This window comes from Scaptodrosophila lebanonensis, unplaced genomic scaffold (assembly GCF_003285725.1).
Source record: "Scaptodrosophila lebanonensis strain 11010-0011.00,11010-0021.00 unplaced genomic scaffold, SlebRS2 tig00000024-arrow-pilon, whole genome shotgun sequence".
In the NCBI taxonomy this organism is placed as follows: domain Eukaryota; kingdom Metazoa; phylum Arthropoda; class Insecta; order Diptera; family Drosophilidae; genus Scaptodrosophila; species Scaptodrosophila lebanonensis.
The window spans coordinates 15551252-15576226 of NW_022060538.1; the positions used below are offsets into that span (position 1 = coordinate 15551252).

The 24975-nt window shown below is 39.4% G+C and overlaps 2 protein-coding genes across 6 annotated transcripts in view; both read left to right on the forward strand.

Moving 5' to 3' along the window:
• LOC115621929 overlaps nucleotides 1-11580 on the forward strand; it is a 155638-nt gene extending 144058 nt beyond the window's left edge. For 2 of the 3 annotated variants that reach the window (XM_030515773.1, XM_030515774.1), the window contains exons 10-17: nucleotides 1368-1531; nucleotides 4205-4286; nucleotides 4814-5017; nucleotides 8007-8199; nucleotides 9434-9576; nucleotides 10448-10728; nucleotides 10802-10923; nucleotides 11084-11580. In XM_030515773.1, the coding sequence (XP_030371633.1) occupies nucleotides 1368-1531; nucleotides 4205-4286; nucleotides 4814-5017; nucleotides 8007-8199; nucleotides 9434-9576; nucleotides 10448-10728; nucleotides 10802-10923; nucleotides 11084-11520 (1626 nt within the window). In that variant the 3' untranslated portion in view covers nucleotides 11521-11580. Of the gene's footprint in view, nucleotides 1-1367; nucleotides 1532-4204; nucleotides 4287-4813; nucleotides 5018-8006; nucleotides 8200-9433; nucleotides 9577-10447; nucleotides 10729-10801; nucleotides 10924-11083 lie in introns of those variants that run through there. The other variant, XM_030515775.1, reaches the window with a different exon arrangement.
• A 5985-nt stretch (nucleotides 11581-17565) lies between these two features.
• On the forward strand, nucleotides 17566-24637 carry LOC115620683 (carcinine transporter). 3 transcript variants are annotated; one of them, XM_030514051.1, is made up of 10 exons: nucleotides 17566-17675; nucleotides 20352-20727; nucleotides 20808-20926; nucleotides 22000-22162; nucleotides 22327-22503; nucleotides 22586-22735; nucleotides 22865-23089; nucleotides 23201-23328; nucleotides 23861-24282; nucleotides 24391-24637. In XM_030514051.1, exons 2-10 carry the CDS (start codon nucleotides 20387-20389, stop codon nucleotides 24508-24510), a joined length of 1845 nt encoding a protein of 614 aa, XP_030369911.1. In that variant the 5' UTR covers nucleotides 17566-17675; nucleotides 20352-20386; the 3' UTR covers nucleotides 24511-24637. The 3 variants fall into 3 exon arrangements, with proteins under 3 accessions (XP_030369911.1, XP_030369910.1, XP_030369912.1); XM_030514050.1 differs by lacking the exon at nucleotides 17566-17675 and adding an exon at nucleotides 18930-19267; XM_030514052.1 differs by lacking the exons at nucleotides 17566-17675; nucleotides 24391-24637 and adding an exon at nucleotides 18930-19267 and having other exon boundaries at nucleotides 23861-23936; nucleotides 24034-24273.
• The last annotated feature ends 338 nt before the right edge of the window (nucleotides 24638-24975 follow it).

Here is a 24975-nt window from a genome sequence, read left to right on the forward strand (position 1 = left end):
CTTTGAACTGTTGCTGCTTAGATATGCAAGTCAAAATTAATGCGCAACATGTTACGAGGCACTTGCATGCTAAACGAAATTAAAATCAAAAAACTTTACAATTTCCGGATATTGCACGGTCGCTCACTCCCAACTCTAAATTTATAATACTACTACCAAAACAGCAGCTACCAGCTACAACAAGAACAACAACAACAATAGCACTCACATACAAACCATACGTACATGGCTGTATGTTCAAAGTTTTCTTTTCTCTTCTCGCGAATAAAGGCGCCAAGCTGTAGCGATAGCTTAGAGGGGAGGAGGCAACAGCAACTCCAAACAGTGGTTCACACGGACAAAAAATATGTCATTATTCACATTATTATATTTTATAGTTTTATTATATTATTCATGCAAAATGAAACAATCTAAAAATGCATTAGAGCTGGATGGAACTAAAAATTTTAAACTGCTTTTAATTCTGCTTTAATTTTTAGAATTTATATCGAATTCGAAAACTTTACGCGTTGTAAAACTTTTTTGCTGCATTGTAAAACTTATTGAATTTGCAAAAAAAAACTAAGCTGATCTTTATATTCAAGTCCATAATTTAGAAATCTGTCCAAAACTTTTTTCCAATTTCTCCGTTTTTCCAATCTGAAGATGGTTTTGCAATTTAGTTTTAAATTGAAATAAACTTTCACATATGTATGCAAGACAACAACAAAAAATACAACTGACACAAATGACAGAACTTTATGTATTTTGTGCTCAAATATCTAACGTTGTTTTGAATCGCAATCACGACCAAAAAATATATTGACTGTTTTATCAACTTTTGTTGTAAAATGGTTTCAATATATATATATGGGAGAGTGAAAATTGTCCATCGCCAATAAAATGCATAGCAATTGAAGAAAAAAGCAAATAAAGGACAATATCAAATATTGTTATGTTTCAAAACAAAACTATGTTGATTTCATATAAATACTTGTACGTATGAGCTCTTTCGTCTTTCGCCGCAATATTCGATGCTACAAATCCGATCATTTTTTTGATAAAAATACAAACTGAATCATATCGTTATCTGCAAAGAAAAGGGTATTTACATTTCCTTCTTTTTTAAATGCACCACAGTGCGGGAGCAGGAGGCGTCAAATAAAGTCTCATAAAGCGGCCGATGGGGTCTGCCCGTCTGCCTCCGCTGGCAGTCTCGCTGCGTGTTCTACTATAAACTTTTATAACTTTGTTAATTTTTCATAATTTTGTTGCTGTTGCTCGTTGGCGTCGCACAACAAATTCTACTTGAACGCTAATCCCCATGTTTTTGTTGTCTACTGCTACATCTTTCTCTATATTTTCTTTTGCCTCTTCTCTCATTACAGGGTGGCCGGGTGCGCTTTTCCACGAATCGCGAGAGTACTGGCGTAATTTCATTAAGATCCGCCGGAGATATTTCACTGCCACAACGCGGACCACCTCGACGTGGGCTTATCGTGCCACAGCAGCCGCCAAATCCACCGACAATAATACCGTTAACGCATGCCAGGTGAGTGTTTCCACCCCACGTCAGCTAGCCCAACAAAAAAATGTGTATATCTGTGTGTGTGTGTGTGCTTGGGTGATTCTGTTTGGGCGACTACCTTGTTGATTGCCATTATTATTTGCAGTTGAGGTTGTGGCAAATGGCAAGGCTCGCGCATTAATAATAAATGCTCAAGTGTTGCCAACGGATGACGCGCTGCTACACCAGTCCCCAGTACCCCGTACCCGACCCCGACCCCGACTCCCCCAGACAAGCCGAGAAAGGGCAGGCATGATTACGAAATGACCAAATTGTGAGCTTAAACTTTGTTCATGGTGCATAAAAAGGGCATTTGCTATTGTTAGCCCCGGGCGTAGAATGTGACTAAGTATACCAGATATAGCGTATACGCCGTGTGGCACACAAATATTAGGTGCAAGTGTGTGTGTGTGTGTCAGCAATAAAAAGTGGGCTGTTTGAGGCGTTAACCCTTTAACCTTTTCGATTTAGTCCACTTCAAAGGCAACGCCCATCACTCTCCCACACCCACAAACTGACCAACCAAATGACCTGTCTCATGCGACTGCTGCTTCGGCTGCTTCTGCTGCTGTTCATTGAACTATAAAAATGTGCCACAAATGTGTGCAGCATAGCATGAAAAGGGCAAACATTTAACTCAGCAAACAAGCAATAACAGCTATAGAAATAACAACAACAACAACAATAACCCAACACTAATAGTTGGCTTGAATCGGTTAGATATCAAAGTCCTTGCCCGCACGCTCACACAATGAATGGCTGAGTGACCAAACGAATCACAGGCCACCAAAGCAAAGTAAAAGCAAAGGCAAAGGCAAAGCAATCAAACAACTCAACTATCCCCAAAAAATCCCTCACCCCCCCAAATTTATTTGTCAATTTGAAAAGGTGGGCGCTGTACAACAACAACAACACCAACAATAATAATAATATCAGTGGAAAGACGTAAAAGGATTGACCGACCGAGGCCAAAAAGGTAGCCTCACTTCATTAGTGTTGTTATCAACGTTTTGCAGCCACATGAATGACTGAATGAATGAATGACGGGCTGACTAGCTCGGACTCCGAATACGACCTCAACTCTGAATCCGTCGGTTTTATACGCTCGAGCAACATATCGAAACGCATCGAAGCGAAAGTCATCAATTTCATATTGTTACGCACGCCACAATACAAAAAAATTGGAGAACAGAAATAAAGAACGATGGGCAAACATTGAGAATGACTGGCAGACAACGTGACAGACGGACAGACAGACAGGCGAACAGACGAACAGACAAATAGGGAAACAGCGTCAAGGTAGCAACAAAACAAATAAGAAGACAACGAAACACACATGCAACATATTGGCCATACCACAATCAACCAGCCAACAGCCGAATGAAATGGCATTATTGCTACTTCAACGCCGGTCGCTCGTCAATCAGCAGCAGCGTTGGCAACCCTACGAGCCTTTTTCCACACGTACGCACTGGAAACTATACAAAAGACGTGCTGAAATAACTTATACGCCCGGTGCGCCTCCGGGCCCAAGTAGCCGAAAAGAGAAAACTTTTTTCTCAAAAAAAAAAAAAACAGCAAACAAGCAAAAAACAAAAAAAAAACACGAAGAAAGTAAAAGCAAGCAAACAAAAATGAGAAAATAAACCAAAGTAAAATCTCAACAGTGTTAAAGTCAAACGGCCATAGACCCTCGAAAAGAAAAAGGTATAAAATATTTATTTATATGAGCTTTGTTTGCGCAGTGCGCCGCGTGCCAGAACTTACATTAACACAGCATTGTTCACTTAAATAGGAACAGATCTACTATAATTGCAAAGTGAGAATACATTTAAAACAATTTATATTATTAATTGCAATATTTGTTTGGAAACCCAATTATGAGTGCCTCTCATGAATACAATCACTTTTATATTTGTTCTCTACTGTACACGAATCTACAACTTTTCGCAAAATAAACAACAATTCCATTGATTTAATCTTGGCAGGGCATACAATATAGTAAACACTTAAAAAATCTAAATATACTTTTTGTATCAATAGCTCTAAATAATTTGAATTGAGTTATTACCAAATTTCTCTTCACCATACGCTTTCATTTTATTCACTCGAATTATATTAATTATTCGTTTATTGAAAGCGTAAAATATGCTTGTTTAATTTTATTTTAGAGAAAATGTCTTTCTGGTTTATTTATTTATGTTTTTAAAATTTGTAATGTCAAGTTTAAGCAAAATACTGCTCGTTCAAAATAAGTTTGTCCGGCCTTGCAAATCGATATTGCATTATCTTCAATTCTTGCGTTTTATTAACAAACTGCTTTCTTTCGATTCATATTTGCTTTTTTGATTTCCACTTTTTCTGTTTCTATTGCAGTGTATGCGACCGTTGTTATACACATATATTGATACCTTTGAGGTTGCGAATGTTTATTGGTGTGTTTATTTGTCCTGCGACAAGAAAATAAGCACAACATTGTTGTAGAAATCCAAACTTCTCAATGCGCCAAAGCTGCAGGCTTAACTTTGCTTTGGCATCATAGAGCTTGTCATGCTGAAGTGTCAGATTTGTGTGCTAGTTAGTGCACAGATTTGATTTGATTTACTTTCAAGTTGATATTGAATAACAAATATTATTTGTACGTTTATATAATTTCAGATCACATGATCGTGAAAGCGGCGACTATGCGGGCTCCATTTCGGATTTACAAAGCGTTACCTCACGACTAAGCGCCGTTTCGGTAAGTCCCCTCCCTTTTCATCCTGCCAAGCCCGCTGTTTTTCCAACTTCTACTTCTGTGCCAAAGTCCTGGACCCACGTGCGTTTGTGCGTCTAAATTGATTAAGTGCACTTTGTGACAAACAAACTTCGCATTCCGGATTTCGGATTTCGATTTCGCCTACGTCTGCAATGGAAATTGAGAAAATGGGAATAAAAATAAAGTAAACAGTGGGGCTGGGGAAAGCAAATGCACGAACGAAGCTAGAAGTTTCGAGAATGGTTGGGCAATGCATAAAAACTTGAAAAGCTTTTTAGCCAAAAGTTGACTTTTTTGCTCGAATTTTGTTGAAAAGGACGGCAATGTCACCACTTAAGCCAAACTAAACGAGCACCAGCAGCAGCCTGGCCATTTCATTTCCAAAGTTGACTTGGCTAATATGAAACCAGCCCCCTCCCCCTCCCCCTCCTCCTCCACCTCCACCTCCCGCACTCATTGAATCAACTCCTTTCGACTCATTCCCTATCTTAAACTTCCTGGCATTGCAGATTGGCACCAACAATTGCACGGCACGCTATCGGACCCTAAGCGGCGGTATCGGGGAGTCGCCATCGCTGTCGCCAAGTCCATCATCCGATTACGAGGACATTGGCGCCACACGCGGCTTGCCGCCAAGTCTGGCTGCTAAGGCCAAAAAGAATGGATTGCCCCACAAGGCGAACACGATATGTCAGAAGGCTACGGTGCATCATGTAAGTTAATTAATGACTAAGCAGTTGTCTCTCCGATTCCTGTATGTGTCTATTTCTCTGTGTCTGTGTGTGTGAGTGTGTGCATGAGTGAAAATGCATTTTGCAACAACAAAGCCAGCTAAGCGCCGTGCAGTCAATTTTGTTGACACAGCCATTGGCCGCAAATCCCTGCCTCCGTTTGCTTAAGCGCATTTCATGTTGTTGCACTTTGCCACAACAAAAACAACAACACGTGCGTGTGTCTATATGGGTATGTGTGTGTATAAAATGTAATTAGCTCGAACCCAGAACCGTCGCATTTACATACACGCCTGATTGGTTTCGGCCATCTAAGCGCCGTCAACTTGCAATTTGTCTAAAACGATGCGCCTACTCGCCCCACACTCCACCATACGAGTGCCTAACTGAAAAACTCTTTGCCCGAAACATGAGGGCGAAAAAATGGAGCCAGAAAAGCTATTGCCTGTCAGTTGTTAGAGATGCAAATGCACATCGAAGCAGCATGGATGCATCTGTGTTTTGCAAAATATCGAATACCTTTAAATTGCAAAAGATCCAACATTGTTTCTGGCCTGAGAATTGCAGAAGAATGTACGACTTACAAGCTCCATAAAAAGCTGTCCATTCTAGATTTCATTCCATTCCATTCCGATCAGATTTGGAGAATTGGATTTATTTGTCTAGATTTTCCTATGCCAACAAAATGTGCGTTGAAAAAATCTCTCTTAGAATGTTACACAATTTTACTTCACCAAATCTCTTAGTTTATGTAAATCGATAAACCTCAACAATTCAACTCTGTAAATCATATTCGACGACACAGAGTTATCATTAAATCCAACACTACCACACATAAGTATTAGATTGATATGAAATGAGAAATTTATACATTTATGTCGTATGTTCCGACACTGTATATGTATCTAAGAATATAAGCAATTAAATATCATAATTATAATAGGAAAACATACTATTCTTTATCATTATATATAGCTTCATTTTCATTTCAATTACATGTGCAATTAACGTAACCATGGAAATATAAATATATTTAAAAATACATATCAAGTTTTAACCATTTTTAATTAATCCTTTTATATTGTAAGCCTTTTTTTAAGGAGGACCCTTTCCCCTAAATAAACAAGAAAACAGTGCTATTATAAAGTAATTTTTACTTAACACTATTATTCTGTTTATTCTTGTATAGTTTAATAGTTTAATAGTTTAATATGTAGTAGTAATATACTTACCATAGGTCGTGATTTTTAACAAAGCTGCTGCAGTACCACTTCCTGTGCAGTACTGCCTGTAAAGTTTGAGGAAAAACTTCAGATTCCGTTCAATGTTTTCTGTTCGATTTACATCACTAAGAGAGGTTGCATTTCGTTCAACTGGAGTCCCGGAGCTTTCGCCTGGACATGCACTCTAAATGCAAATGCCAGTTTAATGAGTTTTTATGCGCGCCTCTAACACGATGATGATGATGATGGCGATGTCGACGATGGCGTTGATGGTCATTGGTGGTAATGCTGGCAATGTTGATGGCCTAAACCACAACAAACGGGCAAGAGCAAGAGCAAAAGTGAAAGTTCATTTTGACTTTGAAAAATTGTACACTTGAGCATTTTTCGTGCAGCAACGAGAACGTCGATTGCATCCATCAAAATTGTTGCAGACAACTTTGATGTTTGTTTGTTCATTCGCTGAATCGTTTGTTTATTTACTCGCATTTGTTTGTTTGTTGGAGGTATACGCAGAAAGTTTGACAAGCCGCCGCACAGCAGCGACCAAGTGAGCGAGTGGGCCCAATCCTAAGTGTCTGGCATTGGGGGCTTCATTGACTTGACGATATATGAGCAAAGTTACGGCCCAACTCTCATAGTCTGCCTGCCACATTGCTTATCAGCAGCGCCTTCAATCCCAATCCGCAACTTATGCCTCATGCCTTCCAAGAAATTCGGCTAAACGAATGCCACACCCGTATAACGGAACCATTGTAGCCAGCATGTGCCTCAAAACTAGGCACAGTGGTTCATTGGGCATTATTTGTCGGCTTTGTTGTTTTCATTAAAGTTTCAGGACTATATATATCTTTTTTTTATAAATAATGATTTAAGAATTATTAAGTTTCCTTTTTAATTTTCGTTATGTGTAAATTGCTTAGACTAATTGGAGAGTTAAAACAAACTAAAGAGGAAACATTGGATAAATGTTTAAAAAGGGAATTAATAGGATACTTAATTAATACCAAGCATTATAACAAATCATTAAAATTTACACATTATCGTTGCTGTGAGGACTTGCAACAGATAGTCTTAATTTTTCTTCACAACTTTGTCGGAAATGCTTATAGAAACAAATTTAAGTAAGAAGGAGTAGTACTTGAGTGTAATACTAGTGGTAACTATCGAATTGAACGAAATATTAACGCACTTATGTCCTCCAAATGCTGTATATATAATGGCAACTAGTTTGTTTTAAAAATCAAGAAATCAGTCCGTCAGACTTTTTCAATTTAATTGTTTCAAAACAACTAAAAGTTATAAAAATTCTGTTTAATTTAGAAAGTAAATGCATTTCTGCGATAAAAAGTGCTCGTTGAATTGACTTCTATTATTCTACATTTGCAATGACCCACTGTACAGTAGTTGTTGCTGTTGACTAAGCTTTTTTGTTTACATATATATGTATATATATATAGGTACCTAAGTGTGTGTGTATGTTACTATTAAACTTTTTAATGATTTAACTAACAAAACTTTCGCTCTGCTTTTCGTTTCTTTTCTCTGCTGGCCTTACAATTTATTGCACAACATGTGCAACTTGAAATGCTCCGATGCCGACACCAATGCTGATGGCGCCTGCCTGCCTGCCTGGATGTTCAACAACAACAATAACAACAAAAACAACCCAATATAAACACCAACAACTACAATCAACTAACGAACAACCAACGAACCAACCAACAACTTTCACTGAGCTGCTGCAGTCGGGCGAAATGCGTAGCTCACCAAAGGAAATTGGCGCATTTAATGAGAATGGACGAAACTTTGTTGCCACAAAGGATACATCAAGGGATTTCAGCAATTCCCAAGATAATACCGACCGTGGCAGCATGAGCGATCAGGCGTTTGCATGTTCCGCCAGTTCCGTCGAAAGTTTACCCAGCGCTTCCGGTTCAAGTAAGTACGAGAAATGGCTGTATGTTTATGTTTCTGTGTGTTTGGGTGTGAGTGTATATTGCTCTCTCTCTCTCTCTCTGTGTGTGTGTGTGTGTGTTGCAATTTAGAGTTTTGATTTTGCCTTTGCTTCGGTGCAGCAGCAAAGGCAGTCGCTTTCCCACACTCCACCCGCATTCCCTAGCCGGGCTCAGCAGTTTGTTTTCAGCTTTCGCTTTGTTTATAAAAATTCCCAGACTGCTGGCTCCAACAACCCGAGCTGTGTGCATATTGGTCTATTAACAGCTGTAGCTGTTGTTGTTTTTGTTTTTATAGTTGTGTTTGTAGTTGTTGTTGCTGTTGTTGTTGTAGCTGCGGTTCGTGGCTTGTTTTCGTGAGCGGTTTTTTCGTTGTTGCACAATAACTTGAAATTTTGCAAACTTAATGAATTTTTAATGCACTTTTGCAATGAGAAAGTTTACTTTTTTGTTGCAGCAACCACCGAACCGCCCCCCTACCCCCCCGCCCATGCCCACCTCTATTCCCACCCCTGACCTATTCAGCTGAGTTGCTGCAGTCAAGTGGCAAGTGCAGACCCTGGCCATGAGGCTCATGTTGGTGGCCCTGGTGGTTGGGCCGGAGAGCTAGCTCAATGTCTGGGGCGTGGTTAAATAAAGGGCAAAAGTGCTTGCCTGTCGCTCAGTTTTTAATGAACAAAAGTTTGGCTATATGCGCAAATTCTCGAGTAAATAAAAAACAACAACAAAAACAACAACAACAGCTCTCTGGCAACAACCGAGAACCGACAACAGCAGCATCAACTTTGAAAAGTGCAAGAAAAAATACTTCATTTTTATGTGGCAGGACAAAGCAAGGATTAGCAGCCGTGCTTTGCTAAAACTTCAAGTGCATATTTGAATATTTTGGGCAGTCCATACTATATACTTGTACTAGTATGTACTCGTATATGCGGCTGTGTGCAGTGTGTATGGGCGTGTGCGAAAATATTTGAAAAGTTTTTAATTAACCAAACGAATGGGTGTGTGTGTGTGTGTATGTATGGGTGTGGCTGTGGGTGTGGGTGTGGGTGTTTAGTGTACAACAGTACTAGAAATTGCTTTACCCTTTGGCTAATTGGCTGTGGGCGCATTAATTGGAAATTTTGCTGGGAAAACTTCCCTCATTTTACTGACCAAATATTTAAACTTTAACCTAAACTATCATCATGCTTTCGTCCTTACATGCATTGCTCACACAGGCACTCAAGCCCTGGTGCGTCCTGGCAGCCCGCACAGCTCCATTTCTGCCGAAGATCGCACATCGTTAGCCACAATTTGCAAAGCCAAAGCACTTGTCGATAGCCTGCCAAATCCGTACGACAAAGAGGCGCTTAAATTTAAGGTAAGCCAAAGCGAAAACTTGAGACGAGACGAAACGCAACAAAAGTGCATAAAAGTGCACACTCACACACCTACACACACTCACACACACACACACTCATATACACTCCTATAACCACACACACACACAAACACACTCTAGAGAGAGATTCTTTTGGAAGTGTCTCTGCTTGCTTCTATCTATCTCAGACATACTTATTTACTTACACTCGAAGAAAATGCATTTTTGAATAGAATAAAAAAGGAATCCCATTTCAAGAGAAACAGTCAAGCTTTTATTAAAAACTGAAAATATTCAAACTAGGAATGGTTGCTTTTTTAAAAACATTCATTGTCATGTTTTAATACACAATCAATCAAATAGTATTTACAGTCAATTGTTCAGTTCAAAATCAAACTTTGATAAAAGTTCGAAGTTAGAAGGATTTATCGGTTCCTTTATTTCAAATACAAATTTCAAAAATGTAACAATTTCTGTATATTATACAAATAAAACTAAATGCCCGAATAATTTGACAACACAATATTGAATAACATAGTATGGAATAATAATAGCTACATTCCTGTAAAATGGCATCACATATATATGTAATATATATCTTTAGTCATTAAACTGATCCTGCCATGACATACTATTCCATAGGTTTAATTTGTTTTTGTCTGCTTTAAGATAAAGTTAATCGTCTATGCTTTGTCGAGCCTGAGATTCGAGAAGAGAATTGGGGTACAGATTGTTATTATTACTTTGAAATGAATGTTTTTATAACTCTATAGAGTGTTTTCTTTGAGTGTATGTGCATTTAATGACACTAGAACTACATATCGTACAACATTATTTATTTTTCTTGGCTCGCTTTGAAACCCTTTTGCAGAAGGGCGAACTCATCGACGTGCTGTCCATGAATGCTTCGGGCATTTGGAAGGGCCGTTGCCATGGACGCGTCGGGCACTTTAAGTTTATTAACGTGGAGGTGTTGCCCGAGCAGCGCATGAAGAACTCGAGCAGCAAAACGCTGGCCCCGATTTCACGGCTGGGCAACAATATTGGCGGCAGTAACAACATGGGCAGCAGCAACAACGGACCGAACTCTGTGGAGGATCTACTGGTGCGCATTGGACTTAAGGAATACACCTCGGTGTTCGTGCTCAACGGGTAAGTGGTGTAGATGAAACAAATTTCACAACAATTTTTTGTTGGATTGTTTCACCTATCGTTCCATTTGCAGCTACGAGGATCTGGAACTGTTCAAGGAACTCGAGCCGGCCGACCTCGACTATCTGGGCATTGTGAATCAGGAGCATCGTGCTAAGCTACTAACCGCCGTGCAATTGCTCCATGACATCGAATGTAAGTGTTGACTAACCCCAACTAGAAAACCTGTCCAACAATCGCTTATACTACGACCACCCCACAACCACCACTCACCCACACCCACATCCACACCCACATCCACACCCCACGCCAACACCACAACACACACTCACAGCTACAAATTTTATCCGAACAGGCTCTGACGTGGACATTGCCGGCTCCAGTTCGGAGAACGACGAGGCCCGCCTGAACAACATTAATAAGAAACATGGAGCCTCCCCCTTCGGACGTCGTCACTTCCCACGCGACTCCGGCTGCTACGAGGGCTCCCCCCTGCCTAGCTCGCAGACTCCCACCCAAGCAGTGAACTCCACAGATGAATCGAACAGTCTGGACGATGTCGTCTCCAAGTGCTCCAGCGAAATTATGAAGCGCGTCGAGAGCGCGCGTCGTCAGAAAGATAATCCGTTCAAGGCCACGCTGCCGGCCCGTGTCGGCAAAAAGTCCTTTCTTGGCGGCAGCGGACTTATGGGCGACGATACGCTCACACGTGGCGGACTCAGTGAGAAGTCAAGTGATTCGGGCGTCAGCAGCAGTTCGCTATCGTCGGGTCCGTTGAAGAGCAGCACTTAACATTTGCCGACCATACTTGCCCACGAGTTGCTGCTCGGCGTCGGTCTGGGCAGCAACGGTGGCGGCAGCGTGGGCTGTGGCGGCGGTGCAACGTCGCCCACCACCTCCGTGGCGTCGGCTAGTATGGTTGGTTGCAGCAGCAGCATTAGCAGCGGTGGCAGCATTGCGACAGCTCCATTGGGCAACATTTGTCACACGCTGCCCCATGCGCCCTGTTCCGCCTCCACCTTGGCCTCCTCATCCGCCTCCGCCTCAGCCTCTGCTTCGACTTCAGCCTCAGCCTGCCCCAGCAGCACCACCATGGGCCTATCTAGTAATCTACCCTTGAACCGCAACTTGGTCATGTTGCGCAATCATTTGCGCAAAAATACGAGCAGCAGCAGTAATAGCAGCAATGCGGCAATATCCGCATCATCGGCGACTACGCTGCACGACGAGAAGGATCAATAACCCATTTATTACATACAGTTTTTAGTTTAGTTCCAAGTGCTAAGTTCTCTCAAGTATCCTCGTGTCTACTTATCACACATACATGTGCGTGTGCATGTGCATGTACATGTGTGTGGGTGTGAGTGTGTCTGTATAGGAAGTAGCTGTATTTGTGTTTAGTGTATTTCAATTGCTGTGATTCGTTAGTTTAAACGACGAGATGGTGAAAAACAAATGAAAAAGAATAGATGATGAGATGATGATGATGCGAAGAGGGAACGAAGAGCGAAAAGCGTAGTGCGCTTGTTAAGTTCAAATGTATAGTGTATAGGGCGTCGATGTGAGAAAAGCACAGAACGAACAGTCAGTCGTCCGGTCGATCGGACAGTGCTCCTGTCTGCCTGTCAGTTAGTCAGTCAATCCTTCCTCCGATAATCTTGGCATTTAATTATATTTGTACAAACTATATATATATATATATATATATATATATATATATATATATATATATATATATATATATATATATATATATATATATATATATATAGAGAGAGAGAGAGAGAGAGAGATGTAGACAGAGACAGATCTATATAGTATAGTATATATGATGTTTTTGTCTACAATCACGAATTAGTTAGCCTCAGATAAATGACTTTATTATGCCTTTTGTGTTCGTTTTGTTTTGTTTTCTATTGTTTTTCTAACGTGATATTGCGAGACGTCCAACATGAATTGCTCTTTACGTATATACTCGTATATATATATATATATATGCTTTGATTTGATTTTCAACTGCATTTGTTGCTGTACAAATTTTTACCTGTGGCCCCCATCCGGCCGGCCACCAAAACTCAAGTTGATTCCTATTTTAAAGCACATGAGGTGCACACAATAGACCAATTTAATGCAAAAATAACTTCAAATGAAAAATCAAAAATAAAATAAAATGAAAAGCGAGAGCAGAGAAATATTTACAAAACACCAAACTGCCATTTTATAAATAATTTTAATTACGTTGAATATTGTATGTAACCAACAATTGTATAAATTAGAAGAAAACAAGCAAGCAAACCATGAGAATCCGTCAAAAGTTGTAAATTGGAAATTTGGGAAATTGAAAATGAAAATGAGAATGTACGCTAAGCAATATTTTGAAAATTGTAGCCTATAATGAAATATAGCTCGTGTAAAGATTTGGCATATCCCTGCGACTTGTACATAGCATAGAGCGAACTACTTGTATGCCATTTATCAACACGTTACAGATCTTTATATAAATATATATAAATATATATATATATATACATATATATTATACATACTTATTAGCAACTAGCCAGCTATTTAGCGATAATCAAAAACAGACAATGAAATTAGTCAGACAACGCAGACGTTTTTTTTAATTTCTATAGCTTAGGTAAACAAATATCATTATGGAGTTTAAAGTAAAGCACAAAATTATATAGAAATATGATAATATTGAATAGCGACTATATAAATATCGAATATCTATTTATTTCATGTACAACCAATTCCAAACCGCTTTTATTCATACTTAAACCTGAACATATTTTGAGAGCATTCAAATAAAATACATGTATAAGACACAATATCTATTTAAAAAAATTAAATTAAATAAAAGTAAATAAAATTAGAAAGTATTGTATATTTTACTCCAAAAACTTAAATAAAATTTAAAGAGTTAGTAAAACAAAGCGCACGTGTTAAACCAGAGAGTAAACATATTTCTATGTAGGCATTTTTAAATTAATTTATTTAAAGCAAAATACAATTAAGTGTTTCAACTGTAAATTGTAATTGAAAGCGCAAACGCACGAAAGCCAACAACAAACAACAAACCACAACACGAAGCATGTGCTACCACACTTTCCAATTAACATTGTAAAATTATGTAATTTAACTGAATATTATAAGCAATATTAAAGTTTAAAATTAACAATTGAAAACCTATGACAACACAAGCAAAGCAAAACATCCACGTGAAGCGCCGCCACATTAATTATTCAGAGTTCAGTACATTTTAGATGCAATTTCCCAGCAAAACAAAACCGAAATGGAGAAATATTTAATGCATAAATCAAGTAAAACTTTTCAAATAAAAATGAACATATCTTAAAAGTACAACAAATGTGAAACTTAATGGGTGCGGGGTCCGCATTGGGAAGGACGTATTCCAAACTGTATGAAGCTCGTAAGCTAATACTGTTCAAAAAACTCAACAGTATTGTTAACCGAACAAAGCACAAATAAGAACGGATATCACACCAAACCAGGAATATAAAAATGCTCGGCATCAGACAAACTTAACAAGTAAACAAGTAAAACAAGATAGAACGCTACAGTCGAGCAAGCCCGACAGTAAAATAGCCTGTACTCTCCACAAAAAAGAAAAATTAAAAAAAAAAAAAAATTAAAAAAAATTAAATTATTAAAAAAAATGAATGAATTAATTAATTAAATTAAATTAGAATACATGTTTATGTTCAGTTTAAACAGCATACATTTACATCACGTACCTATGCGTGTTTATATGCGTGTTTATATGCGTGTATGTATGCAGCACAAAGTTAAACCAAAGCAGCAACAACAACAACAGCTGCGGGTAGCGCTGCCGACAGAGGCAGCGCATGAGCAGCGATTTTACTTATGGCTATAACTTTCTTCAGAATTGACCTATCATGATGAAATTTGGCACACGGACACATTAGTACTAACTGGATGTACCTACCAAAATTGATTTCAAAATTCCGAGAATTACGGAAGTTATAAGAAAAAATACGAATTGCGGGGGAGTGGGGGGGTGTATCAGAAAAAATAAACAAACTCGTTCTGCCTAGGGCTTATAGGAACCTTGATACCAATTTTGGTTATCCTAGCTCTTGTACTTACTGAGATCCTTGCGCTCATACAGACAGACGGACAGACGGTCAGACGGACAGACGGACATGGCTATATCGACTCGTCTTCTCATCCTGATCAAGAATATATATACTTTGTGGGGTCTGCCACGCCTCCTTCTGTGTGTTACATACATGCGCACAAAACTAGTATAGCCTTTCACCCTTTGGGTACAGGCTATAAAAACTAAAGTCGGGTGTCCCGACTTTGAAATACTCTGTACATATGTTACAATAATTATAGAAAATAAAAAAAAAATTAGGAAAATACAAAAAAATTTGATAAATTTTACCTCTTTTGGTATTCGAACTCACGTAAAGGGTGTATAATTGCACATTTACATAGCAATTGCGTCTGTGTGAGTGTATGTATGCCTACGCGCATCTATTCATGTCTGTGTAAACATATGTGCAGTCAACCAAAGCACCAGCATCAACAACAGCCGCGGGCAGCACTTGGGCAGCGCTTGAGCGGCGCTTGAGCAGTGCTGCAGCAGCAAATATATTGCGGGATTTAGAGAAAATCGCATTTGCGGGGGAGAGGGGGGAGGGAGGGAAATTCCAAAATATACAATTTCTGCGTATTCACACAAGGCATCTTGGACTAAAATTTGGTGTTCCTAGGTCTTATAGTCTCTGAGATATAGGCGATTATACGAATGGAAAATCGGGAAAATCCCCATAGGGGGGAAGTGGGGGGAAAATCAAAAAAATAAAACAAACTCGTATAGCGTACACACATAAGGCATCTTTGTGCAAAATTTGGTGTCTCTAGCTCTTATAGTCTCTGAGATCTAGGTGATCATACGGACGGACTGACGGACAGACGGACAAACAGACAGACAGACAGGGCTAGATCGACTCGTCTCGTCATGCTGATCAAGAATATATATACTTTGTGGGGTCTGCCACGCCTCCTTCTGCCTGTTACATTTTTCAGCTCGCGCAAACCTAATATACTCTTGTATAGTACATTTCATGTACAGAGTATAAAAAGATAATTTGTAGCTACAACTATGCATATGATGTGATAGTGTATAGAAGTTTATGATGAGCTTATACAGCTTTATTAATCTTAGGTTTCTTTCCAAATATTCAATTCAAATATTCTACCTCAATAGGGGACGTGCCTTCATCCCCATCTAATATAATAATGAACCCCACATCGTGTTGGTTAACTTAGCCACTACAACCTCCGAAACCCCCCCCAAATGAATCTTTCTGCTCTGCTCATTGCCATTGGGAGTTCAATAACAAGTCATTTTTGTCTGAGCTTGTACCCTTGACTATGTATATGTATTACAAGAAAACATAGCTGCATGGCCATTGGACGCTAACTATATAAGTATAAAGCCTACTATTTATATTCGAGCTTACTTCTTTTTTTTTGCATTTACTCATTCATTGTCGCTCTGGACTTTAAGCGATACAAAGTTTCAATAATATAGTACATTGAGTGGAGATGGGACGCATTTGAATTTATGGACAGCATACCAGTAAGCCTTAAACATGTCAATTAAAGGGCAACTGAAATTACAATTTTTATTTATAAACTAATATTTAAGCATCGAAGCATAACGAATAAATTGATTTGCTTAGCGACGTTAAATCTTTTAGGGTGTCATTTGTAAATTATCTCAAAGAAATAAGACTTAAGACTAAAAACCGTTTACTTCAACCGGGACAATTCTCGCTCTCCAGCGCTGTTGTTTCGTCTTTGATGATCCCGAAATTGTACAAACACGTGTAGCATAAGTTGCCACGAATCAAATGCCATAACTCTTTGGCCTTTTCTATGTAGCTTAGACTACTGATATCTAAATAGCATTGTCGGGAGAAGCCTTGATCACACAAAAGAAACCGCCATTTCTCCGTTTGCTATAATTCAGTAGTTTTCCCACAATTTCACTGACATTGAATGTACATAAGCTCTATGCTGACATCAATTGCCCAACGGTCCGACCCTGAATTGCCGGCACCGGTCAGGGTAACCCCTAACACTCATCTATTAATTCCATAAGCTATACATTTGGCACCATCATGTCAAAATGCTGAGACACAAAAAATAAATGAATAGAAAAAAGAAGACAATTCATCATGAGAAGGCGAGCAATAGTCGCTACTATTCCACGGCGACTGTTTCCAGGGTTGGGGCGTCTGATGCCGTCTGATGCCACTGGCATGAGACGTTATAGTCTACGCTGATTAAATTTATAGCACTCATGGAACAGATCTACTTCTTTAATATGCAAACGTATATAGTACGCATATAGATAATGTTTATTCATAGCTCAACCGCTTAAAACAAATGCGACCGTTGTCACTTGTTTCTGTTGTTGTTTCTGTTATTGTTGTTGCTGCTGTTTCTGTTTTTGTTTTTGTTGTTGTCTCAAACAGTATTACTTTCAATCTACTTTTCTTTTTTTTTTTTTGTTGATTGTGTTTATGAACGTTGCTCAGGCAGGCACTAAGTTTTCGCTTAAGTGCCTTAGTAAATTGTTAAATTGCTTTTGTCTTTCTTCAACAAGCAAATGAAAATATGAAAATTGATATTATTGCATTTGCACAAACTACGTAGACTGCTAGTACGAGAACGAATACTTTTGACTTTATCTCATTTTCAACGCTACACTTTTCGCTCAGTTTCCGCGTGCTTTTCAGCGCATGAGCAGGTCCAGATGATCAGTCGGCGGAAGCAAAGCTCATAAATATTAGGTTCCAAAATCTAATAATAAATCAAGCAGAAATATTCAGCATAAGATCAAAGAAAATGACCTAAGTAATGTGTGAAAAGTTGTGTTGAAGGTACGAGTAGAGTGGAAAAGTATTTCAACATTTACGATCAAATTTATGAGCCCCGTAGTCTCGACACGAAACGAATTAGTGGTATCTTGCTTATCGTATAAATGCTCTCACATACGAGTACTGCATGCTGCACTTAGCTTAGACTGTCCATAAAGGCGAAAACAAACAAGTAAGAATGCTACTTATACAAGAACAATACCCTGCCGCTTGTAGGCCACGACAATCAAGGATCAAACACGAAGATTACAGAAATTTTGAATGCAGAAATGTGTGGTTTCTTACCACTGCATACTACTACTTGGCACTTATTTCTTATTTAAGATAGTACTTCTCCACCTCTTGTATTTTAAAAGGCAGCTTAATGGACAGCAGAAGAGCACTATCGTGATATTACTGCATGCTGATCGGGCATATTTAATGCAGTATGGTATATAGTGGATTATTCTATGCATCTCGTAATTTATTACAAGTCTCATTTTGAAAGAGCTGATAATTCCCTTATAAAATAGAGTATTTGAATAAACGTCTATTAAGTAAATTTTAAATCAAGCGGAAATGATGTATTTAGATGTAATCGAGCGTTATCAGCCTTATCGTCTAAATACCCTCAAATATTTGCATACTGTACTTTTTCTAATGCCCATAATATCCGTTCATCAAGTAAAGTAAATACTCATTCAACCAGCTTTGAAGATTAGACAAAGCCACAATTTGTGTACCCAGATTTTCAGAATTATTCATATTTATGACTTTCCACGCGCCAATAACCGAGTGACCAGCAGCCGTTTACCGGTTAATGAATCCATTAACCCCCGCACGCTGCGCCAACGCCTCGCTGATTAGCATGTTGACCCACCACAGTCGGCTTATCTGTACTCGTATACGTTGTGTGAAAATTTGATAAGGAAATACGCTCTTCACTCACACAACCTGCTCAATTTCTAATCTTATATAGTTGTCATATACGAGTATAGTAAGAAGTAGTGGGCTGTCTGGCAAGAACTTGCATTGGGCCACGCTCACGAAATCCAGCAACTTCTGTATGCACTTTGGCAAACATTTGGCTGTTTGACGTGTTCCTTTATATGTGATTGTCAGACAAGTGTGCATGAGGTAATTAGAAAGACCTTTGTTATCAGCAATTTAATTTACAATGGCTCATACCCGCTGTCTTCTTCATATGCTGATAAGCCGCCTAGCATAACACATTTGACTTTTAACAGCGGGTCTGGCTTTGGACAACAGTCAGAACACCGCGAAGTGTTGGCGACGGTTGATGAGTGCTCGCGAAACTCGAAGATCTCTGATCCACTTCACCTTGCATGCGAGATGTGAGCTGAAGAATAGTGAATCGTGTTGGAAACAACGACGCAATATAGAAACCAAAGTTGGCCCTAATCAGGCAACTCAAAATCAATTAGAATCTTATCGACAATAGCAACCAAAAATTTGTAGATACACCACATATATCTAGATTTCGTCATCAGCCACAACACATAGTTATATAGAACATAATCGGTGCTGGTTACCAAAATACCAAAAAGTGAAACGCCGCTGCACACACTATACAACTATTATTAGTAATAAGTTAGGTAAGTATTTAAACCCTTTCGTTAAAAATGGAACAAAAACTAAAAATAGAATGGTGAAAGAGAAACTTGTTCAGGACATTTTTAGTCCAGCAAAAGCCTATTTTAATGCAATACTCGTATATAAATAATACAAAACAAATACAGTTGTGTACATTTATAAACTTCGGGAGTTAGAAAAAATCAAGAAACGGAGTGAATAAATGGTAATTCAGGCTTTGATTCTTCCGATTTAGCTCACAAATATGCTATTAAGTGCAATGAATTCTTCTGCATTATTTTCCAAATTAATGTTATTTTGAAATAAACTGCAGGTTTCCAAAGCTCAAAGAATATTCGTTAAATAAAGCCAATCGCATATTGTGGAAAAGTAAAAGGCAATTCCGATCACTGACAAGGAATGCAATTACAAAAATTAACTACTTCTGTGGCATTTAAAATCGCATCGTTAATAAAATCTCAACAGATAAGACGTCTTACGTGATGGCCAGCTGCACACACTGTGATTTAATTGAGTGATAATTTTTAGTACACATACTCGATTATATAGAGCTTGCCATATTGAACGTTTTTAGTTAAACATAATTTTTTAATACAACACATTCCGTAGGTCTACAATATTTTGAAGAACAGACTTTCTACTACTACTTATAAAGCATTTGACTAATTTCAATTATACAGGCACTTCAGTTTCCAGAATATCTGCCCTGTTTTGAAACGTGCCGTGCACTGATAATTCAATATTTTTAGAACCATGCCCGTATCAGTCCACGACCGACTTGTTATGTCTAATCTTGAGCAGCTGCAATTACAGTTATTGTTAACTTTACGACAGACAAATCTACCTAAATTAGTTTATAGTTTATAGGCGACCCTAAAAAGCGAGTATCAATTTAAGAGTTAGCAATACGATATAGGCTGAAATCTTGAATTTGCTTGAAAATTGGCGCGAACAGAATACCACCCCCAACCAACAGTGTTATGGTTTGTTTACCTCGACTCGGCCATATGCCATAAAGATAGAGTATGCTGGAATGCTGGTTGGCTGGCATGCAAATATACCTTATCCACTGTTATTTTTATGCAGGGAGAATCGCAAATAGCGAACAATCTGACACAACAATGGGCGACAACAAAACAATGAAAGATATGCACGAGCTGGACTCTAACAATAGGAAAGCATCGGCGGCTGGCTCTGTGGCGGCGACCTCTTTTCAAATGGACCTCGATGACGAGTCCGAACTGAACGATCCGTTCCAGGCGCTCATGGAGAAGGCCGGCAATCATGGTCGCTACCAAACGCTCTACAACTATGTGTTTGTCGCCGGCTTGGCCTTCGCCGGCGCCCTGGTATACATGAACATCATTCTGGCCCTGAATATACCAGACCATTGGTGCACCGTCCCGGGCAGAGAACTCACAAATTACACGCTAGACGAATGGAGGCACATCACGTTGCCCAAGTGAGTAGCAGCCGAGGGGTGGGGGGGAGACGCCGATGTTTGACTTATTGATAACGTTTCCAATACAATCAACACAATAGCCAAAAAGACAATCGAGGCCTCGAAAAATTCAGCAGCTGCGAGATGTACGACATGAATTTTACAGGGGTGGACGATTGGTCCACATGGAATGTCAGTCAGCGCACGAATCAAACAACAGGTGAGTGACATCAGGCAACAGAAAACAGCCAACAGCCAACAGCCAACGGACAACAGACAATGGTCAATGGACATGAAGGGTCCTTCTATCTAGCTGCCTTAGTGAAAATGTATACAACTTGCTCGGTCGTATGTACACAAGTACAGTGGAACTCAGCTTTATTATAACAATATTGCGCGCTTTTCAATTCCATAGTTAAAAGAAATATTCACGAAAACGAAAAACGAAAACAAAAGAAAATACATCTTTTAAATGTATTTTTTAAAGCACTATTTCGCAGGAAAAAGCTTTCACAGGTTCAGGTAGATCTTTAGAGAGATTTGTCTTTCTTGTAACTAATTGTACATAAGTATATTATAAATGATTTATTTCTTTTAAAATTATTTCAGAGAAAATTATTTATTTAGAGATATTATTGGAAATCAAACTTTGCGTTCCAATTAGTGCAAATAAACCAGAATACAGAAACGCTACACTATTTAGTTCTTCAAACATAGCCTTATGTAACTACTTGTACATAAGTATATTATAAATGATTTGTTTCTTTTAAAATTATTTCAGAGAAAATTATTTATTTAGAGATATTATTGGAAATCAAACTTTGCGTTCCAATTAGTGCAAATAAACCAGAATACAGAAACGCTACACTATTTAGTTCTTCAAACATAGCCTTATGTGAAGTTTTTAAAATACGAGACATTACTTTTAAGGCAAGCAGTTGAAAAACGTTGTTTAAACTGATGTGGAACTGATTGGTTAAGTGGATCTTATCAATTTTTTACTCAATTTATATTGTTTGTCCTCTGAACTGAGACGTGACAAGTTTCGTCTTGAAAATGTTGCTCCCACTCTCCGCCAATGTTTTCAAAAATTGAAGTTAGGCTTCATGCAGGATAGCAAGATAATCGGTGGCAATTGGCTTTAGAGAAGCTCGACTGTATTTGCTTTTCAGGCTTATAAATTTTTACAACTTTGCACTTTAATGCATTGCATGGCTCACAATGTTTGGGAAGCATCCGTTTCCACTCTACCCTCACCAACACCCTCAAACTGACTTCTACTCTCGCCCACAGCTTGCCAGAATGGCTGGAGCTATGACCGGACCTGGTACGAGAGCAGCATTCCCACCGACCAGCATTGGGTGTGCGCCAAGGATTTGTTCGTAACAAATGTCTTCGTTGTGGGCCGCGTGACCGAGGTGGTCGGTTCATTTGTGTTTGGACAAATGGGCGACATGTAAGTCGAAGAACGAGACTAAAGTAATAGTGGCAGTGGCTGTGGCTGTGGCTATGCTTCTGCCTCTGCCTCTGTCTAGGGTAGAAGAAACTAAGTTATGAAACGGAAAAGTAGAGAAATGGTAATTGAATTTGCGCTTCTGCTACTCCCACTATCGTTTTCAGATTTGGACGTCGGCCGGTGTACTATGTGAGCGTTATCTTCTGCTCTGTGGGGCGCCTCTGGTCAATTGTGTGCACCAGCTCGTATACTTGGTTCCTCATCATGTCCGGCATCGTCGGCTTCACCGTAAATAGTTTGTTTCAATCGCCGCAAATTATTGGCATGGAAATCTCACGGGAGTAAGTTTGAGTGCACAAAGTCCTAGTCGTTCGGCTAAGATGGCGAAGTTTTTCTAACTATCATTACATGCGTGCTGCCTAGGCAGGATCGCAGTCGCATTGCCTTCTTTCAGAGCTGTGGCTGGTCCGTAGGCACGACTCTAATGCCGTTACTCTACTGGTGGCTGGGCCACTGGGACTCCTTTATGTGGCTGACAAGTGTGCCCACAGCGCTGGTTTTAATTTTCTCCAAGTAAGAGTAAGCCAATGCCATCAATGCCGCCATCGTAAATTCAATTCAAAGTTTTGTGGTCGGCCCATTCTTCAAGCACTGTTCACTGCCTCCAATTTGATTCGTTTCCTTTTTTATGACCTCTGACAGATATGTCATTGAATCGCCGCGCTGGTTGATTAGCAAGCGGCGCTTCCGCGACGCCATTGTCCAGTTCAAGAAGATTGCCAAATTCAATGGCCGGACATTCGATGTGAGCGAAAAGGAACTGGCGGAAATCTATCGACGGGACACACAGGATGTTACCTACGGCATTGCCTCGCTATTTGGCGGCTGGCGCTTGGCCCGCAACACCATCATCATGGGCTTTAGCTGGTGAGTGAAACACAAAACGCAAAACGCAAACCAAAAAGCAATTTGCATTTCTAACCTACGCACTGATGAATCCGCACTCGAATCACTTCAAACAATTCTCTCCCATTTCAGGTGTGTCGTAGCCGTTTCCTATTTCACATTGGTGCTCTTCAGTTCGCGTATGGCGGGCAATCCGTTTTTGAACTTTCTGTTTCAGAGTATTGTCGAAATTCCCGCCTATATTGTGGGCAAATACATGGGTGAGTATTTCCGGCAAATACAAAAGCAACTTGTTGTCGATTAATCGCTTTTAGTTCTAAGCCGACTTTAACAGAATCTTTTGGGGAAAAATACATCAATCGATAAGTAATCGAAGAATATAAATAATTCTAGAATGCGAAAGATGAAATATTTCTTAATGTCGGAGATAAATAACTCATCTGTTCGTTCACCCGTGTAGTTACTGAGAACTTTACAACTCCAAAAATTTTGTTAATTAATTAATTATTGTATTTGTACTTATTCGTTGTAGACCTCCGTTATATTTTAATATACAATTATCATAAACATCAGTTTGATTATATAAGTGTTCTAGAAACAATTGGCGATAGAAAAGTAAAAGGATTCAGGGAATTGTAAAGCGTTATTTATTTACTAATATTTGAAGATTTGAAGTTAGGTAAACGGTTTTTCAAGGCGCTGCTTTTTAATGGCTCCCAAATTTGTTAATAAATAATTTTCTATAAAATTGCTGACTAATTACTGTTGCTTAAATATTTTTCCACTTTGCAGGTGACACCTATGGACGTCGCTTCACCAACTCGGTCTCCTTCCTCATCTCTTCGGTTACCTGCCTGCCCATCATAATGTATGCCTCCGATAAGCAGTACGAGGCGCTAATGACCTACTTGAGTGCCTTTATTAAGTTTCTGAATGCGCTCACCTTCTTCACGGTTAATTTGCAGTGCCTGGAGATATATCCCACCTGCATGCGACAGACGGGCATTGCTCTGGGCACCATTGTGGCGAACGCCATTGGCGTGCTGGCACCGTATCTGGTCTACTTGGGCACTACGGTAGATATTCGTGCACCTTATTATATATTGGGAACCCTCTTTCTGCTCGGCGGTATTGGGGCGCTCTTCCTGCCCGAGACATTGCACAAGAAGCTGCCAGACACCATGGAGGAGGCGGAACATTTTGGACGCAATGATGTAGGTTGAGTGATGATGGCCCAACTAATTTATAATTTAAATTATGCAAAGCAGCAGCAGTAGCAGCAGCCGGAGCCTAATTTCATTTTTGCTAAATTTAATTTACAGAAATTCTTCAGTCTGCCAAAAGCGCCTGCAGCTCTACAGGATGCGGACACGGTGGATGTCTCAACAGGCAAGATGGCGCCGGAGCTGGCGAAACTGAATCAGCAGGCGTATGCGCCTTGAAGCAGACAATCGATTTGGCACCCATCCACATCATCATCATTTTTTCGATGCAATTGTACAAGATTTTACATGTTGTGATGCTACGTTAAGTATAAAGAGTACATACGTATTCAAGTATTATGTACAAGTAGTGTTTTCCTCCTCTTTTTTTTTGGTGGTACGTAATAATAAGCTGGCCATAAATCTGCAGCCATAAATCAGAGAAAGAGATTGGGTGGCGGGTGGCGGGAGACGGGTGGCGAGGGGACGAAAGAAATCTGTGAAATGAGTTTATCAGCGCGTCTGTCAGAAATTTACAAATTACTTCAACGCCATGGGTGTCGCTTTTGTGTGTGTTGTTGGCTAATTTTATGTGGCAGCAATTTAATAAATGACGCCTGCACGGCACACACGTCGTATGCGTAATGCGTGGCAAGCATCGCTGATAAATCCACAAACACAAACGCAAACGCAAACACTCACACT

Coding starts and splice junctions, on each gene's coding strand:
- LOC115620683 (XM_030514051.1), top strand. CDS start 20,387: ATGGGCGACAACAAAACAATGAAAGATATGCACGAGCTGGACTCTAAC. Junction 22,504..22,585: donor GGCATGGAAATCTCACGGGA/GTAAGTTTGAGT, acceptor CGTGCTGCCTAG/GCAGGATCGCAGTCGCATTG. Junction 23,329..23,860: donor TATTGTGGGCAAATACATGG/GTGAGTATTTCC, acceptor TCCACTTTGCAG/GTGACACCTATGGACGTCGC.